The sequence below is a fragment of the Liolophura sinensis genome, chromosome 8 (assembly GCF_032854445.1).
Source record: "Liolophura sinensis isolate JHLJ2023 chromosome 8, CUHK_Ljap_v2, whole genome shotgun sequence".
NCBI classification, from domain to species: domain Eukaryota; kingdom Metazoa; phylum Mollusca; class Polyplacophora; order Chitonida; family Chitonidae; genus Liolophura; species Liolophura sinensis.
The window spans coordinates 10,607,460-10,624,380 of NC_088302.1; the positions used below are offsets into that span (position 1 = coordinate 10,607,460).

General features: G+C 36.5%; 1 protein-coding gene across 1 annotated transcript in view; it reads left to right on the plus strand.

The window, feature by feature from the left end:
• The first annotated feature begins 186 nt into the window (after positions 1–186).
• LOC135472564 (death-associated protein kinase 1-like) overlaps positions 187–16,921 on the plus strand; it is a 77,693-nt gene continuing 60,958 nt past the window's right edge. The window contains exons 1-2 of the mRNA XM_064752120.1: positions 187–426; positions 14,715–14,933. Coding sequence (XP_064608190.1) covers positions 329–426; positions 14,715–14,933 — 317 coding nt within the window. The 5' untranslated portion in view covers positions 187–328. The remainder of the gene's footprint in view (positions 427–14,714; positions 14,934–16,921) is intronic.

The window sequence follows — 16,921 nt, forward strand, 5'->3', positions numbered from 1 at the left end:
TAAAATTTTCTTTTTCTTACCAAATTTTACCGGTAAAATATAATTTGAAGTTCTTAAGAATTATTTAGATTATAATAAGCTAAACCCAAATTGACCAATCCATGAGTTAATTGAAAATTTTCTTCTAAACTTCTGTGTTTCCGTCTGCGCGATTCGCATCGATGCGCATCGAGTTTAGTAGTGTTGTATTTCCGCACTGCCTGGGGCCAAAGGGAGAAGTGACATGCGAGTTTCACCGCCTTATTTACTCAGTACTGTCTGGGAGCTATGATGGTTGCACCACGGTCTCACATGTATCTCGGAATACCTTTACGACGGCGGATTACCTATGAAACCCAACGAGTGTCCAAATCGCCTTGCCGTTGGAATGGACACTAAAAAGGAACCGATTGACGAATTTTACGAAATAGGCGAAGATTTGGGCAGGTGAGTTTTACCGATATCGTCTCGAAAAAAAAAAAAACAAATGCTAGAGTTGTTGATTTGTTCGTGCGTAGCCAAACTCATACAGTAAAAGATGTTCCCAAAGTATTTTCGGATGTCAATCTCAAATTTACGAAAGACACGTCCGTGTTGTGTACTGAAGTGAAAGCCGGGTGAACTAAGAGAAATAAGTACCACGCGTTCCTTCTGTGTAATAATTATAATAATAATAACAATACAGTAATAGAATTGACAGTGACTAGTAGGCCTATATATATATTTATGTGTGTCAGTTGAAAACTTTACTGGGTAAACAGGGGTCTGTGGTTAGCGCGCTAGCGCAGTGTGATGACCCAGGAGCCTCTCACCAATGCGGTTGCTGTGAGTTCAAGTCCAATTCATGGTGGCTTCCTCTCCGGCCGTGTGTGGGAAGGCAGAAACCTTCTGATGGTTGTGGGCTTTCCCCTGACTCTGCCCCGTTTCCTCCCACCATAATAATGCTGGCCGCCGTAGTATAAGTGAAATATTCTTGAGCATAGTGTAAAACACCAATCAAATAAATAAATAAATACTGGGTAGGAATGAACTACTACCTGTTCTCTGTGTTCTACTTCTAAATCAAAAATAGTATATACATGTAGGATAGAGTATGTTACCAAAGTGACCTCTATAACAGTTTAACTGCTAAATGATACTGTTTTTAAGGTCTTTAAAGAGAAGCTAGGGCTGAATGAAGAATTCAGAAACTTGTTCAGATACTAGTACGATGTTTACCAAGTGCAAGTAGTAAATGGACACTGAATTATGATGTGTCTTCAAAATTTGGCAGTTTCTGTGCAGTTTGCCTCATGCAATTTGAAAATTTACTTGATATGACATTAAACAACACCAGAAGCATTTGAATAAAACTTTATTTCAGTTTATAAATCAGCAATGCATGGTGTTCAAGATTGTATGATTGTACATGTAACGTCATATATAGGGCCTTTGGGAGACCCTAGTTCACGGGAGTTTCGCGAGTGGGTGCTTGCACATATACCGGAAGTTGGGGTTAGAAAACGCCCCATTTACCCAACGCTCATGCGCGAATGCCGTATACCACCAGGGTTCTAACCCCAACTTTCAGTATATGCTCAAGCGCCCCCACTCCAAACTCTTGGGAACTTGTCTCTCATAGGCCCTATATTTTCACCGCTTAAATTCATGCTATCTTCAAAAGCTTGCAAAAGAGGTGTAGATAACATGCTAATTGGTTGTAATTGGTGAAAATCAGCTTATCTTGATTTTTAAAAATGTTTTAACCTTTTTTTCTTTTTTTTTATTATAAAGTCTTTGGAAATGGAACACCTTTTTTACCTGTTTATGAATTTGTGAAAGGAACATATTATAATCATTGTTGTGTACAGGGCAAGGTTATTGATTTATACGATTGATGTTTTACGCTGTACTCAAGAATGTATGACAAAGTTGTTGACCTTTAGTCTTAATTTTAATAAATTAAACAATGACTGGTTTAGAACTTAAGGATACAATATCTGATTGACGTTAATGGAAACTGTAGCTGTATGCATTTATAAAGCTGTAACATACACTTTACAAGTTCAGATCTTAATGTTTACTTTGACAGTACCAGGTATGCAAATTTAGTCTTGTACGCCGTATACAAAAGTGAAGGGGAAAACTGATACTTGTGTCAGTGATGGAAATGTAGGCAAATTTGCATTTGGGGTAAACACTGTCATGACTGTTTTCCCAGAGACAACTGGGAAACCGTTGGGGGGCATATATTCAGCTTATCTCGTTGTGGTTGATTGATTTTCTGTCACAGTCCAGTGGGCCAGGGTGTCTCCTGGTGGACAGAGAGGCATATTGTGATCTGCACTTGTCCATAGACTGTCACATAGGCCATACTGTAGGCGGTCCAAATGTCACATCTACTCATGAACACATGAACACATAGCTTAACCTCTTTACTGTCTAGTTAAGCCGATATATGCACTACATTACAGGTATTTATTAAATAATAAAGATGGTCAGACTAACTTGTTTAATAATTAACATACATTTTACTGTAGGAAGATTGCAGGTTGATACATGTAGTTATACACACTTTGATATAAAAATTTTAAAATATATTCACAATTAATGATTTATTCCATGTCTTTTCCTAGAAAAGTTAATCCATAGTTCTGGTTATACATTTTGAATGTGATTGATAACAATGTGTTATGTACATGTATAGAGTAGACTACAGGTATAACTATTAGTGCATGTACCATTTGCAGTAATTTCATTATTGATTGCACATGTGCATCATTTTCACATTTCCAGTGTGGATGTTGTAGTTGTATACTTTAGCTTGAGGTGAGTGAGGAACTCATGTACATTTGCCTACAGTCATCTATATCTAGCATTTTCTGACTACACATGTACAGGTATAGTCTGAATAGTAATATATATATAATTATATATATGAAAATGAAAAAAAAGCAAAACAGAAATTTCTTGCATTATTAAATTCTGAATGCAGGTTTGAATTTGCACGTAAAAAGTTATTTTCAAGTAAATTAATGTACACTATACAACAAACGTCTAAATTCCTCTGGAACAAAAGAATGTTAAAACAGTGTGACTGTATTTTGTGCATTCTGATATCTTCATCTTCTCTGTGAGATATTGCTTTTTTTTTTGCCTGATATAACAATGCCCAGGAAGATGCCAATTGAATTGCTGTCTGTCCACAAATGTAGATGTGCTTGCTCACATGAATTCAATGAATAGCCTTATCTAGATTACAAAAAAAAAAGTGGACTTGGGTATTCGCTAAATTAGCGGTGGTAATTCATTATTCCGACCGGATGACTCTCATTTATGTACATCGTATATTACCATGCACATACCACACATGTACATATAACTACATATATGTACATGCGCGTACATTTCCATATATACTACATGTATATGTAGACTAGAGTGTTACTGTAATGAATGCAATCAGGAATCTTGACTTTGGAGATACGGGTAGATGTCTTGCACTCTACGCGTGACATGAACCACATGCCCTCTACATTATGATTTATCAGGTGTTCATGTTGGAATTTCAGTGATGCAGATACGCATCTAGATGTGTGCTTGTTTCTGTCTTGTTCTCATATTTGCATGCTTACGTGTACATATAGTATGTTGCACATGAGCCTAATAATGCCTTGATGTCATGAATAACAGATTATCATTTTTAGTCTCTGGTAAAAATTGTTGTTGAAAAAAGCATGATTCATGCGTGGGAATTTTCCTTACTTAGTTGATTACAGACTGTTTTGTTTATAATCTGAAAAACAAAAGGCAACTGATATCATGTGGACAGGACATATCACTAATATGATTTGGAGAAAGGGTAAGTCTTTTTCGGCCTTTTTTTTTGTGAGAATATTCAGATATTTCTCTGACCATCAATATCCATGCCTCAAAGTACATACATGTACATGTACAACTTGTACATTTAATTTATGGATTAATTTTGAAAATGTACAAAACAGTAAACAGCACATGAGTACACATGTACATGAATGTCAAAGAGTAGACGTATTCATGCTCCCAAAACCAGTACATGACAATCTGTGTGAGTGGACAGGTAAATTTCTCAGGCTTATGAGTCGAGATTTCTGGTGTTAGCTTTCAAACCATGACAAAGATGCGACATACTGCAAAGTGTAAATGTACATGTACATGCATGTGTATACTGTATATATTGTAATTATTATGTGAAAGGCAGTCTACAGTGTGCAGTTTTTGTTCCTTGTCACCGTTGACTCTCTTGGTCCCTTTCATACTGTCCTTGTGATGTACTTCAGCCGTCTCCAACTTGACACCTATCATAATATATTGCCCACACAATCTGGGTTGTTGTCTTAATACTACAGATAAATATATTTGGCCTGTGCTTTTATATCCCATTTTACGGATTTAATATTTAAACTTTATTGGACCAAAATTTTTGGTTGATGTGATGGTTTAACAAGAAAGTTTTCATAAAATTCCTTTTGTTCACAGATGTGAAGGCTCTCGGAAAGCATCATTTTAAGTTCCATTTTATAAAATTTCTGTATGCTCACTCACAATGTTGCCTGTAACCTGTACATGATCAACTGTGAACAAAGGGCATATATTAATTTAATTTAACATATTTTTCTGACTGTCATGAAAAGCTGTTTGATTCATTGCTTTTGACCATGAATGAGATTAAGAATGCTACTTTATTGTTGCTCTTAAGCATCATTACAATGACCTGTACATTGTATGGTGATTTTATTGGCATGTTCACGAGTATGATATCGTTTCTTAAGATTTATTTTTTAATTTATTTGATTGGTGTTTTATGCCGTACTCAGGAATATTTCACTTATCTGACAGCAGCCATCATTATGGTGGGAGGAAACTGGGCAGAGCTCGGGTGAAACCCACAACCATCCGCAGGTTGCTGGGAGACCTTCCCACGCACGGCTGGAGAGGAAGTCAGCATGAGCTGGACTTGAACTCGCAGAGGCCGCATTGGTGAGAGGCCATTACGCTGCGCTAGCACACTAACAAACTGTCTTAAGATTTTAAGATGGCTTAGTTTATAACTTAATATAAGCACATTTTTAAAATTTGTGAACACTTCATGGCAATACATGAATTAAGTAAACATAACAGTTGTAGGTTTAGGGAGGGGGAGGGAAGACAGAGCAAGGTGTTGTTTATATTTTTCGTTCAGCTTTCATTATTTTCTATGTGTTGAAATATTTGTCGCAATTTTAATATGGAAATCAACATGTTGGTAAAAAAAAAACAACAAATATTTCAGGTTTTATAGCAGATTTTCTAGAAGATTCCCTCATATTACTGTGAGTGGCTGTGAAAGGCATTCTTGTGTGTGTTTGTGCCAAGTCATGCGGTATAGCAATATGAATGTATATGTATGTATGTATGCATGCATTTGAAGGGCTGAAAGAATTAGTCATATAAAGAACTTATTTGTTTGGCTGTCATCTCAGTTGACATTCTGGAGTGCTTGGATTGCATAAATGCATTCAGGTATTATTTTGTTGGATTCGTTGTCTTTTGTTATTTATTGTGCATTTTCAGTTCTACTGCAGATCAGGTTTTTAATCTTATTCAAGAACTGGTCAAAGGTGAAGAGTGAAGGGTGTTACTTAATGAGAAGAAAGAAAACTTTTTAGATGTCATAAATGTGTTGGTGATGTAAATCTATGATATGGCGACCTTTTGGTCTGCAAGACATACACCCACATTTCATATATATATATATATATATATATATATATATATATATATATATATATATATATATATATATATACATACCAAAGTACCGGACTAAGGCAGTACCAAACTACTTTGTCAAATGGATATGGATAGTACCATGGCACTTGTCATGTGGTGGATTTTCCTTATGCAATATGAATACTCTTCTGTCTTTCAAATCTTGACATCCATCGCCCACCCACACAGCTGTCGTAAATTGTCTTAATGATGAGCTTCAGTATTCACCAACAATAAAGTGGCGGTTTGTATAGTTACTTATTTTGTTTATTATGCGAGGCAACTCGTATGTTAGATTATAATAAATGTTAATTCTGTATGAAAGCTCAGTAAATTTTATTAGCTTAATACAACTATTATAAAACCTTGAAGTTCCAATTATGATGGATGTGTCATGTGTGTATGCAAATCAGCATAAATGCGAGGAGGGTGGATTTTTGAGCCAATTAAAGGCATGTATGTGCAAGTTAGTGTATCTGCCTGTACCATTAGACTATTCGTTCAAGGTAATGTTATACAGTAGTACACATTAGCTAAGCTATACATTTTACCGTATACCCTAATTCCTCAACACTTTCGCTTATAAAAGAACAACTTTTAGTGCAATTTGTGCAAATTTTTAGTTTGATTTTGGAGGCAAAATTACATTCGTTGGATTAGCTCATTTCAGGGCTTCACAAAAAGTATAATTTCAGTCTACATAGAGTAATGCCCTCAGAATTAACATGATTAAACACTTTGCAAACATGCAAAGAGTTTGAAGAATTGTGTGTACCCTTTCAGTTAAAGTCATGCAAGTCTTTGTTAGAAATAAGGTATGCTGTGGCAGTATGATTGATAGCCATTTCTACTGTATCTCAGTGTACAATGTGTTAGGTAGAATTTGCGCCCACCCTTTGTGGCCTGTAAAACTCAGGGTATAGTTATGGAGATCAGATACCTGAGGCATTAGATCACCCTTATGGGCTACAAGAGTGAGGCTTCATGGTTTGATCAGAATGCGTATGTAAAGCCTGTAGTATATACAGTACATTTACATATACCATCCAGTATGTGCATTTGCAAGTGCTTTTCGTCATCATTGTGGAGTTTCTTAGGTGCCCGAATTCCTCAACTACTTTGTATTGGCCTGGCCAATTTCAGGGCCATCACAATTTGCTTGAATAAACACCTTGGGAACATGTGATAAGAATTACAGAACATGGATGACCGTAAACTGCTAAATCAAATAGATACATCTTTGTATTTATTGTGTTGTATATAGATCTGTCATCCAAATTGTATCAGGTCTCAAATGTGGCACTCTGCCTGTTTTTCAGCTGCGTATAGATGTAATGTCAGCATGATGCATCTTGCACAAAAGTGTAAACATTACAAAATGCATGTTTTGCACTGCTACAAAATTTTATCTGTTTAGAACTGGTATTCAATTTTCAACATATAAATGATTGTTTGTTGTATTTTATCCACTTTCATATATTGTTGTATAATGATACAAATGAATTTTGAATCATTTTACACCTTTAGATCATCTTTTGTTGAGATCATCACCCTAAAGATCTCAAAACAGGAAACATTTTGAACAGTGTACATGTTTAAATAATATATGCTCCATACCTTTTTGTTAATTCACTTCATCGTGCTTAGTTCAAAAAAGCTGCAAAAAGATGCCTAGATGCACATCGAATGCACATATGTGTATGTGTATTGGGTGTGTATCTAGGCATCTTTTTGTGCATCTAGGCATCTTTTTTGTGCATACAGGCCTACTTATACATGTATATGCATACACCCTTAAGTAAATGACCTAAAATTCTGTCCAGAACTAAATCTGTCATTTTTATGATTTTTGAATGCTCTGTTGGTCTTAGAAAGGTGTTGTGAGGTTTGTTTGAAGGTAGGATGATATCCCACTGGAAAAATGTGATCTGCAGCACCAAACATAATATTTAATGATATTAATTAGCCTCTAAAATTACATTTTTGGGGGAAAAATTTTAGTACATATACATGTAGCTGCTCTTTAATTATATAGTGTTACATCTTTCAGAAGCATGTACTTAGGGTTAAGCAGCTACCCATCACTTGGACAAGTGAAATAAAAAATTGGTTCCATTAGGACACCCTGTTTTTGGCGCTTTTAACATTGTAGTGATGAGGGAAACTGAAATCTGGACAACCTGCTATAACAAAATGGCTCCCAATAGGGGATGTTTGGACCCCGTCTTTCACATTTCTGGCTAACCCTCTGAGCATACAGTGTACATCTACATATACCATAACTTTCAAAAAACAGACTGGCACAAGAAAAAATGTTTGCTGTTTCTTCAAATGTTGTTTGCAAATAGACGCATACAGTACATGTATGTAAGCTACTACAGCCCTGCAACTGGTTATGCTTTGCGGTTTAAGACTAAGCGTGCATGCAGCTGTAGGTTACAGCAGATGATCATCGCTCATTATCTTGTTTTTTATATAATTTTTATCCTGTTACGCTTCACTGACTCCAATCATCTCATCCACAATTAGAACGCTATATTAAATTACCAGCCTGCGCTCTTTGTCTAATTGCTCTTTGCCAGCTGGCTGTTTATTTGTAGGTAAGAATCTAGCCTAAATTTACAAACTTTCTGTACCTTGGTGTACTGAACTTGCATATTTTATGAGCACACTTTAACCTGCTGTTTTTTCTTTATTTCTTTGATATATTTTATAAGGTATTTCACTTAAAATTTGGTATGTAATACTAAAAATGTACATTTAGAAGCGCATAAAGACCTCACAAAACATCCTACATGTGAGTGGCCCTATAGGGTGGATGAATCAATCAGACTCAAGTAAAACTTGATTGTTCTTGAAACCTTCTGATTTTTAAGTGAAATGCAGTACATTTATATTTTGTTGTATAAACTGTTTTTATCTGTTATCATGGACAGCAGTGTTACTTTATTGGGTGTATAAGAAAACTACATGTTGTGTGGTTCAGCATAACATAACAGTCATAGTAAACATTTCTGGGGCATGGAAGTGTGTGTTGGGGGAGGGAGTGGGGGGAGAGACACTCCTGTAAGTTTATAGGCTATTTAAAATATCCACTATTTAGATAGTTGTTCTCACCAATGCGGTCGCTGTGAGTTCAAGTCCAGCTCATGCTGGCTTCCTCTCCGGCCGTAAGTGGGAAGGTGTTCCAGCATCAAGCGGATAGTCGTGGGTTTCTCCTAGGCTGTGCCGGGTTTCCACCCACCATAATGCTGGCCACCGTCATATAAGTAAAATATTCTTGAGTACGGCGTAAAACACCAATCAAATAAATAAATAGATTTAAATAGTTGTCACTTGGGTGTTCATTCATGAAACTGAAAAGAATGACACATGCGTGTGGTTTAAACATTTACACTCAGAATTCAAATCCATTAGGAGCTGTTGAGCAACTTAGTCCTGGCTTTTTATCCTAATCCGCGCTAAGAGCTGCTTAGGCGTGTTAGATCTGTTGACCAAAACAACCATAAACAATGTATACACATATATGACTCAGGTCACTCGTGTCTAAGTATAGGACCTGGATTTAATTGTTTTAATAATCCCTTTGTGGCCATACCGCTGACCTGAGGATGAGGTCAGACTTACCTGTGTAATACAGGCACAGCCAAATCTCACTGTTCTGTGTTATGAAATGATGTCCTGTTTTGATTTCTGAGGGAGACATGTACAGGTCAGGTAGTGATGTCCTGGATTATATGTACTGTGTATTAGGGATATGACATCTATACTAAACGACAGGGCCAAATACAAGGGCATTTTGATATAATTTTAAATAGAGGCATCCAAATTACAGCAAATGTGCATGTTAAGAATTCCTTATATTCATGTAAACTAAATTCTCAAAAATGTATAAGTAATATTGACAGTATCCTTTATACTTGTACATGTACTTCCGCGGGATAGATCAACCCTTTTGTGACTTTGTTCCCGACAAGCATTATTTTCTGTAGATATGTTTACTGTAAATATACTTATGGTGAATAAATACAATAAATAAGTATAATTTTTGCTATGCAAGACATTATTAAGTTAAAATTTCTTAATGTGAACATATTTCAGCCTAAATTAGCCTATTAACAGTGTGTCCAAGTAAAAAGCTGTATTTGGTCTTTAAGGATGACATACACGTGTCCATGTAATCATGCAATGCATGTACAGTACTTGTACCATTATTTGGTTTGTCCAGCTTTGTTTCCTCTCTTAAACTGTAAGAGCTGGCATTGCATGTTCACATTATAAATGAATGTATGATTTATAGACTAACACTGCTTAAGCAGCATTGTGGTGATTTATGTTATAAATTGTAGGTCAAAGTGATACGTGGATGTATCAAACATTGTAAGTCTTCAACCTTTTCAACCACTGAGGACCTTTTTTCAGTCAGATTTTTACATAAAATGATGCCAAAAATAATTTTTTTGTGTCAGTAAAGATGTAAGTTCTGCAAAAATATTGGTTGGACAGGTGGTTGAAGAGGTTGAAGAAAAAGGGTAGATTTGCATGCTGTACTGTACATGTGTCTGTACCCTAATAGCAGGCATGAGCGTAATAAGTGTGAGTACGAGGCCCTGGAATCTAGCCAAATTCCCGAGATTCACTATGGCATACCTGAGAAACACTACATATCGATGTGTACATGTTGTGTCAGCATGCCCTGCAGAAATAATTAACGCAATGATGGTTATCGTAGCGATTTTATCATAACATTAAATTACAGTAGCTGGAAATGCCTGCAGACACTTTGTCCATGTGTACATGTGTACCTGTGGACTTCAGCAGATCTATATGCGATGTGTAAATGATTATTACCGACATCACACTGGATTACAGACATCAGATTGTGATAGTCAAACATGCGTTCATGCACAAACACATTTACTTCTGCATGATCAAGTTATATGGAATGCTGTAAACCTAAAAGTTTGTCCACAAAAGTGCATTTTTGGGGGTAGTTAAATGTCACAAAATATTATTTTAGGGGCTGACACTTACAATTTTCTGGAGTATACCCTCTAACCAAGCCTGAAAACACCTTTCTTAAATAAATAGAACTCACAGAATTGGAAAAATGGGCAAGTTAGTCATGGACAAAATTTATGGTCATTTAGGGTACCTGTTGTTATTATCACTTCAGTGCTGAATCCGGAAAATTATGCATTCAGACAGATTCCACATTATTACACATAAAATGACAAAGTATCATTTTACAAGTGTATGTAAAGCCTTTAGCTACATGTGTGCTCACATAGACCTAATATTGATTGATTGATTGGTTGGTGTGTTATGTTGTGCTCACAAAATTTTCAATTACACATACGTGTATATTCTACATGACCTAAAAATTTGACTACAAAACAGCTTTTTTGGAATCAAATGTCAAGAGATAGTACTTCTGGTGCTAAAGTTTACATTTTCCCAGTAGGATATAATCCTACCTTTCAACCAAACCTCCTTTGTAAAATCCATAAACTTCTAAAATCTTGAAAAATAAGGAACTAAAGTCATGGACAAAGGTCATCTAGGGCATATGCTAGTAGCATGGACTCACCCGGACTCTTCCTCGTTGTTTGACTGAACGATTGTTAAGTACGACGTAAAACCTCAATTAGATACACAGTAGCATGAATATCCATGCATGATTAGTTCTTAGTGGTTTAATAACCCTGTTTACAAAATTAGAACAGACAAAGATAACATGTATAAATTGGACCAGAACATATATATTTTTCTGGCTTGATATGAAGGTATCGCCCAGTTGGCTGATTTTATGGTCATTAAAAAATTAATGATGTCTGTCGATGTTGTTCTTCGTTAATAATGCAAGTCACTATAAATCAGATAAGAAAAGGGTTGTAGGCAGCGGATACAAGAACAAGATGTGTCTATGTTAGACTTGGCAGTTGGCAGATCAAGCTTCTGAGCAGATAGGAGTCAATCATGAGCCGATGGTTTTATAATCACGCTGTATTTTTTTGGTTTGCATGGAAAATTATGGGATAACTAAAACTTCATGTAAAATAGTGCCATTAGCTCTGTCTTCATTCAACCATTCAGAATCGTTGGGTGATACATTTGGGAACTGTAGACTTGACTTTGTAAACGAAGCACTTTCCATGCTGGCTGTGATCTGTGATCTTGTGTTATGTTAGCTAGCCCACACCTGACAGGGCTCTTTGAACCAGTGTTGATACATGTACTTGACCAAGTGTCTCACTGGGCTGAGAACAGCTGATACTTCCAAGTCCTTTGACCCATCCGCCCTTTGTATTGACCTAACCAACTTGGCCTTGTGAGGGTTTAATAGGTGATAGATGTCAATGGTCTGTAGCCCGGGGCAAAACCCTTTAACCCAGCCAGGTGATTTATCGAGGCTAGCCTGTAATTATGTAGGAATTTCAACCTTTGCTTCCAGGTAACATTGTCATTAAATGTGTAAGGCAGACCGTTCTTCTGTGACTTGTAATAAAAAACCAGTATGGTGATGTTTGTGTGAACCTTAGTATGTACATGTATGATGTGTGGATAGCAATTTTAATTTTATATGTACATTTACCTACATACCATATTTCTTGCAAGTTTTGGGACATTTGGTCTGCTAGGCAGTATACATGTAATTGTAGCAGGAATATTAATTTCTTTTTTCTCACATGGTTAGACCATCTAATGAACAACATACTCATATCTTTACTTTTCCAAAAAGCTGTGAAAGAAACATATAAAAATATTCCGCTTTCAGAACTACTAATATCTGTCACCAAAATTAGAAGAGTTAGTGTAGGTGTGTTCACCTAGTCCTAGTATAAATTGATTGATTGATTGATTAGTGTATAATGTTGTACGGTAAGGAATTTTGTAATTACACATACAGTGTACATGTGTTAGCAGCATGGACTTGCCCCGACTCCTCATCACTATAACTGCTCAATATAATATTTGAAGTTTAAAAGTACTGATACATGGTTGATTGCACTGATAAAATGTACCCAGATTTACAAATGTAACCTGCTTGAATCAATGATTTTTGCTGGCTTATTGGCAGGTTTATGTCAGGAGATTTGTCAGGTGCCTGATCATGGGCCGTGGTATTCTTCGAGCTGTGCCCAGTTCTGGTATTACATGCCAATCAAATGAAAAATAACAAAATAAAAGTACAAACTGTCCCAGATTTTATCATGTATGTACATGAATGCTGTAAACACTATTTTGTGAGTATCAGGTTAACAAACCATTTAGGTGCAAAAGCAGGTTTTGCTACACCCTGTGTTCATGTGGAGTACCTGTAGTTGAGTGTCACGGATACTAAGCAATCAGCACACAACACGGAATTTGACACACCTGTACGTTCAGCTGTACTTAGTCTATACAAATCTGAAATGTTGATGGCTTGAAAAGTTCCGTGCAAGGTGACAGGAATCTACAGGTATTTCTACCTGCATATACACATGCATGTGAAGTCACATGATCAGATACGACCCTTGTTAATGTGGGAAAACATCATAAATTGTGTATTTACCTGCCATGTAACTTGTCATGCTCACAACTAACCTATACAACATGCACATACACAAATACACAATATGATGTACATGTAATCATGGTTCACTGGGCATAAGAAACCTAACAACACAGTTTATATATGGTGTATACAGTGGTTATTGACACTTTCCTGAAAAGGTGTAATTTTTTTAAAAGAACAAAAAAAAAATAAAGAAAAACAAATACATGCTGCATTGTCAAAGGATCAGATGTGGCTTTACCGTGGTATATTGTACATGTTTTTAACTTGGCACATCCAGATTTTCTACTCTGTCCACACGTACAAGATGTATATCTTATGTCTGTGTGTGTGATTTAGGTTATCACATGCTGTATTCATGGTACTTTTGCATGCACTGTCCACACGTACAGGGTGTGTTATGTCTGTGTGGGTGGTTAAGGTTATCACATGCTGTATTCATGGTACTTCTGCATGCACTGTCCACACGTACAGGGTGTATATGTCTGTGTGGGTGGTTAAGGTTATCACATGCTGTATTCATGGTACTTTTGCATGCACTGTCCACACGTAGAGGGTGTATATGTCTGTGTGGGTGGTTAAGGTTATCACATGCTGTATTCATGGTACTTTTGCATGCACTGTCCACACGTACAGGGTGTATATGTCTGTGTGGGTGGTTAAGGTTATCACATGCTGTATTCATGGTACTTTTGCATGCACTGTCCACACGTAGAGGGTGTATATGTCTGTGGGTGGTTAAGGTTATCACATGCTGTATTCATGGTACTTTTGCATGCACTGTCCACACGTACAGGGTGTATATGTCTGTGGGTGGTTAAGGTTATCACATGCTGTATTCATGGTACTTTTGCATGCACTGTCCACACGTACAGGGTGTATATGTCTGTGTGGGTGGTTAAGGTTATCACATGCTGTATTCATGGTACTTTTGCATGCACTGTCCACACGTACAGGGTGTATATGTCTGTGTGGGTGGCTAAGGTTATCACATGGTACTTTTACATGCACTGTCCACATGTATATTGTCACTTTTTACTCTTCCCTTGTCATTACGTATTAATTTCCTGTGAAGATGACATTTGATAGTTGTTTTTTTGTACACTCTTGTTCTGGCCATGTTAGTGTTGAATGAAATAAGTATGGTTATGATTATTATACAAGCATATACATGTATACTGTATATGTAAATTGTATTGTAGTGAGTGTTGATTGGTTGCAATGGTGAACTTCCTTAGAAAGTATATCAGATACATACATGCAGTGGACAGGTCACAGTCTTTATATTATTAGGTTGTGAGCTCTTGATTTGAAATAATCCAAATTAGTTGTGAATTTAAGATTTCTGAAGTGTTTATTACCATTGGTAAAAATGAATCAAATGTTTTCGTTTGGTGTGTTTGTACAGTGGTCAGTTTGCGGTAGTGAAAAGATGTCGTCACTTAGCCACCGGGAAGGAGTACGCTGGCAAGTTTATTCGCAAACGCCGTGGTGGAGGAAGGAAAGGCGCAAGGATCGAGGACATTCAGAAAGAGATCGAGATACTGCGTCAAATGAAACACCCAAATGTCATCAGTCTGTTTGAGGTGTTTGAAACAGCTGATAATGTCATCCTAATCCTTGAACTGTAAGTATTCATTGAATCATTGATGTGATTTGTGTTCAAGCCCAAAGATAGGAGCCTAACATTTTGATAAACAACCCTTGGGAGAAAGTGCTAAGACCCATAACGTCCAGCAATCTGGATGTGATATTATTTAACATAGAAAATATGGTTCTTACTATTTTCTCCACAAGGTTGTTTTTCAAAATATCATACACCTATCTTCAGGCTCGCTGTATCAGATATTTTTCAAATACATGTACATGTACAAGGTGAAGCCTTTGGATTTGAGACACGCAATCACACCGGTGTGCCATTAACAAACACCTGACACAGTCAGGGGCTTGGGAAGTACAGATGTAGGTGTGCAAATACAGGTAACACTCCTAGTCTGCTGGAATGGGTGTGATAATCACATAGTTGTCTGAAATAATCTGTATCCTGTAACTGTTTTTCTATAACACCGGTGGTGTACGTACAGCATGCCTCATACATGCATATATGTACAGTGGAAAATTATTTCCTGAAGATGGTCCCTTCATAGCAGACGAAATGCACAGTTTACCCATGCTTAATGTACATGTAAGTCACCCCAATAGGACTAGTGTATTTCGCCTAAAGTGTGGTATATAAAAAAAAGCACTTTAAGAAGCACATAAATGCCTTAAAATGATACTTTTGAGGCCAACACTTCTCGTACGTTTTTCTGATGATAAATTTAACAAACTTCAGAAAAAATTCTTAAGAGTAATGAATAAATTAGAATCAAGCAGAACGTGTTACATGGAAAATGTAGTAAATGTATTTCATGGTGAAGAAAAGCTGACGAAAAGCTTACTCTGAAATATACCAGGGGGCTAATCTAGCACGTTTAGGATCCCATTCAGGAAGTTTTAAACTTTTTATTTTTTCTTAAATAAGGAGCTTATCACACACAGCTAGACAATATAATATAAATGACCTTATAAAACTATCAACAACAGTTTTACTCAAAACAAACAATTATTTTGCATGTATTAAATATTTGTTAATATAACTGCATGTTTGGTTTCCAAACTAGTAACACCCATACCCCATGTACATGTACATGTACTGTATGTATACGGGTTTCCTGAATGGCCTTGTAGATCTGGCTGTAATATATAATGTTTTCACATGGAGCAGCCTAATTCCTCAACATTTTTCGCATATATACAACCAAATTTCAGTGCAGTTTAGTAACATTTTTAATTTGATTTTGGAGACAAAAACTGCATTGGTTGGATTGGCCAATTGCAGGGCCTGACAAAAAGTCTGATGTTATCAGTCTGCACAGTAATGCCTTCAGAATATAAAGCTTGGATAAATACCTTGCAAACATGTGAAAAGGTTGAAGAATTACAGTGGTACAGGTACATCGTAAATGGGCATGTAGACCTACGTGGATATATAGATCATTTTTTACCTGTGTTTTTAGAGGAAGCATTCCCCACTTCAGTACATATAGCAACTGGATTACATGATACCCACATGTGAATACATGGATCTATGCATAACAAAAACTGACATTAATTTCACTTCCTTTGTTGGCATCGATCACTGCAATAGTTCAGCCATTGTCATCACACTTATTGGTTTGGTTACATGTTTTTCCAACAGGTACAATGGAGCATTCTTGTCGCTATTCATTTTATACAAGCACAAGTGTACAATTCATGTGTGATTTTCTATTGACTCTATGCCTATGTAATCAACTTGTGTGTTATCAATTTTTCTGAGGTTGCGTAAACAAACGTTTTGCTTTTTTATTCCTGACTTCCCATGTTATATGTTAATGTTTGGCTAAGAACAACTTGGGCAGTCATATTTGCCATGTCTCTTACTCTAACGTTAGAGATGAACTAACAGTGTATAATCAATGGATGATCACTTATGTGCCCCAGCCTGATAACTCCCACTCCAGCAGTAATGAGGACCATTCATATATATTGATTATTGTGTAATGGGGTCTTCTCTTCTAGCCTGCCCATGCA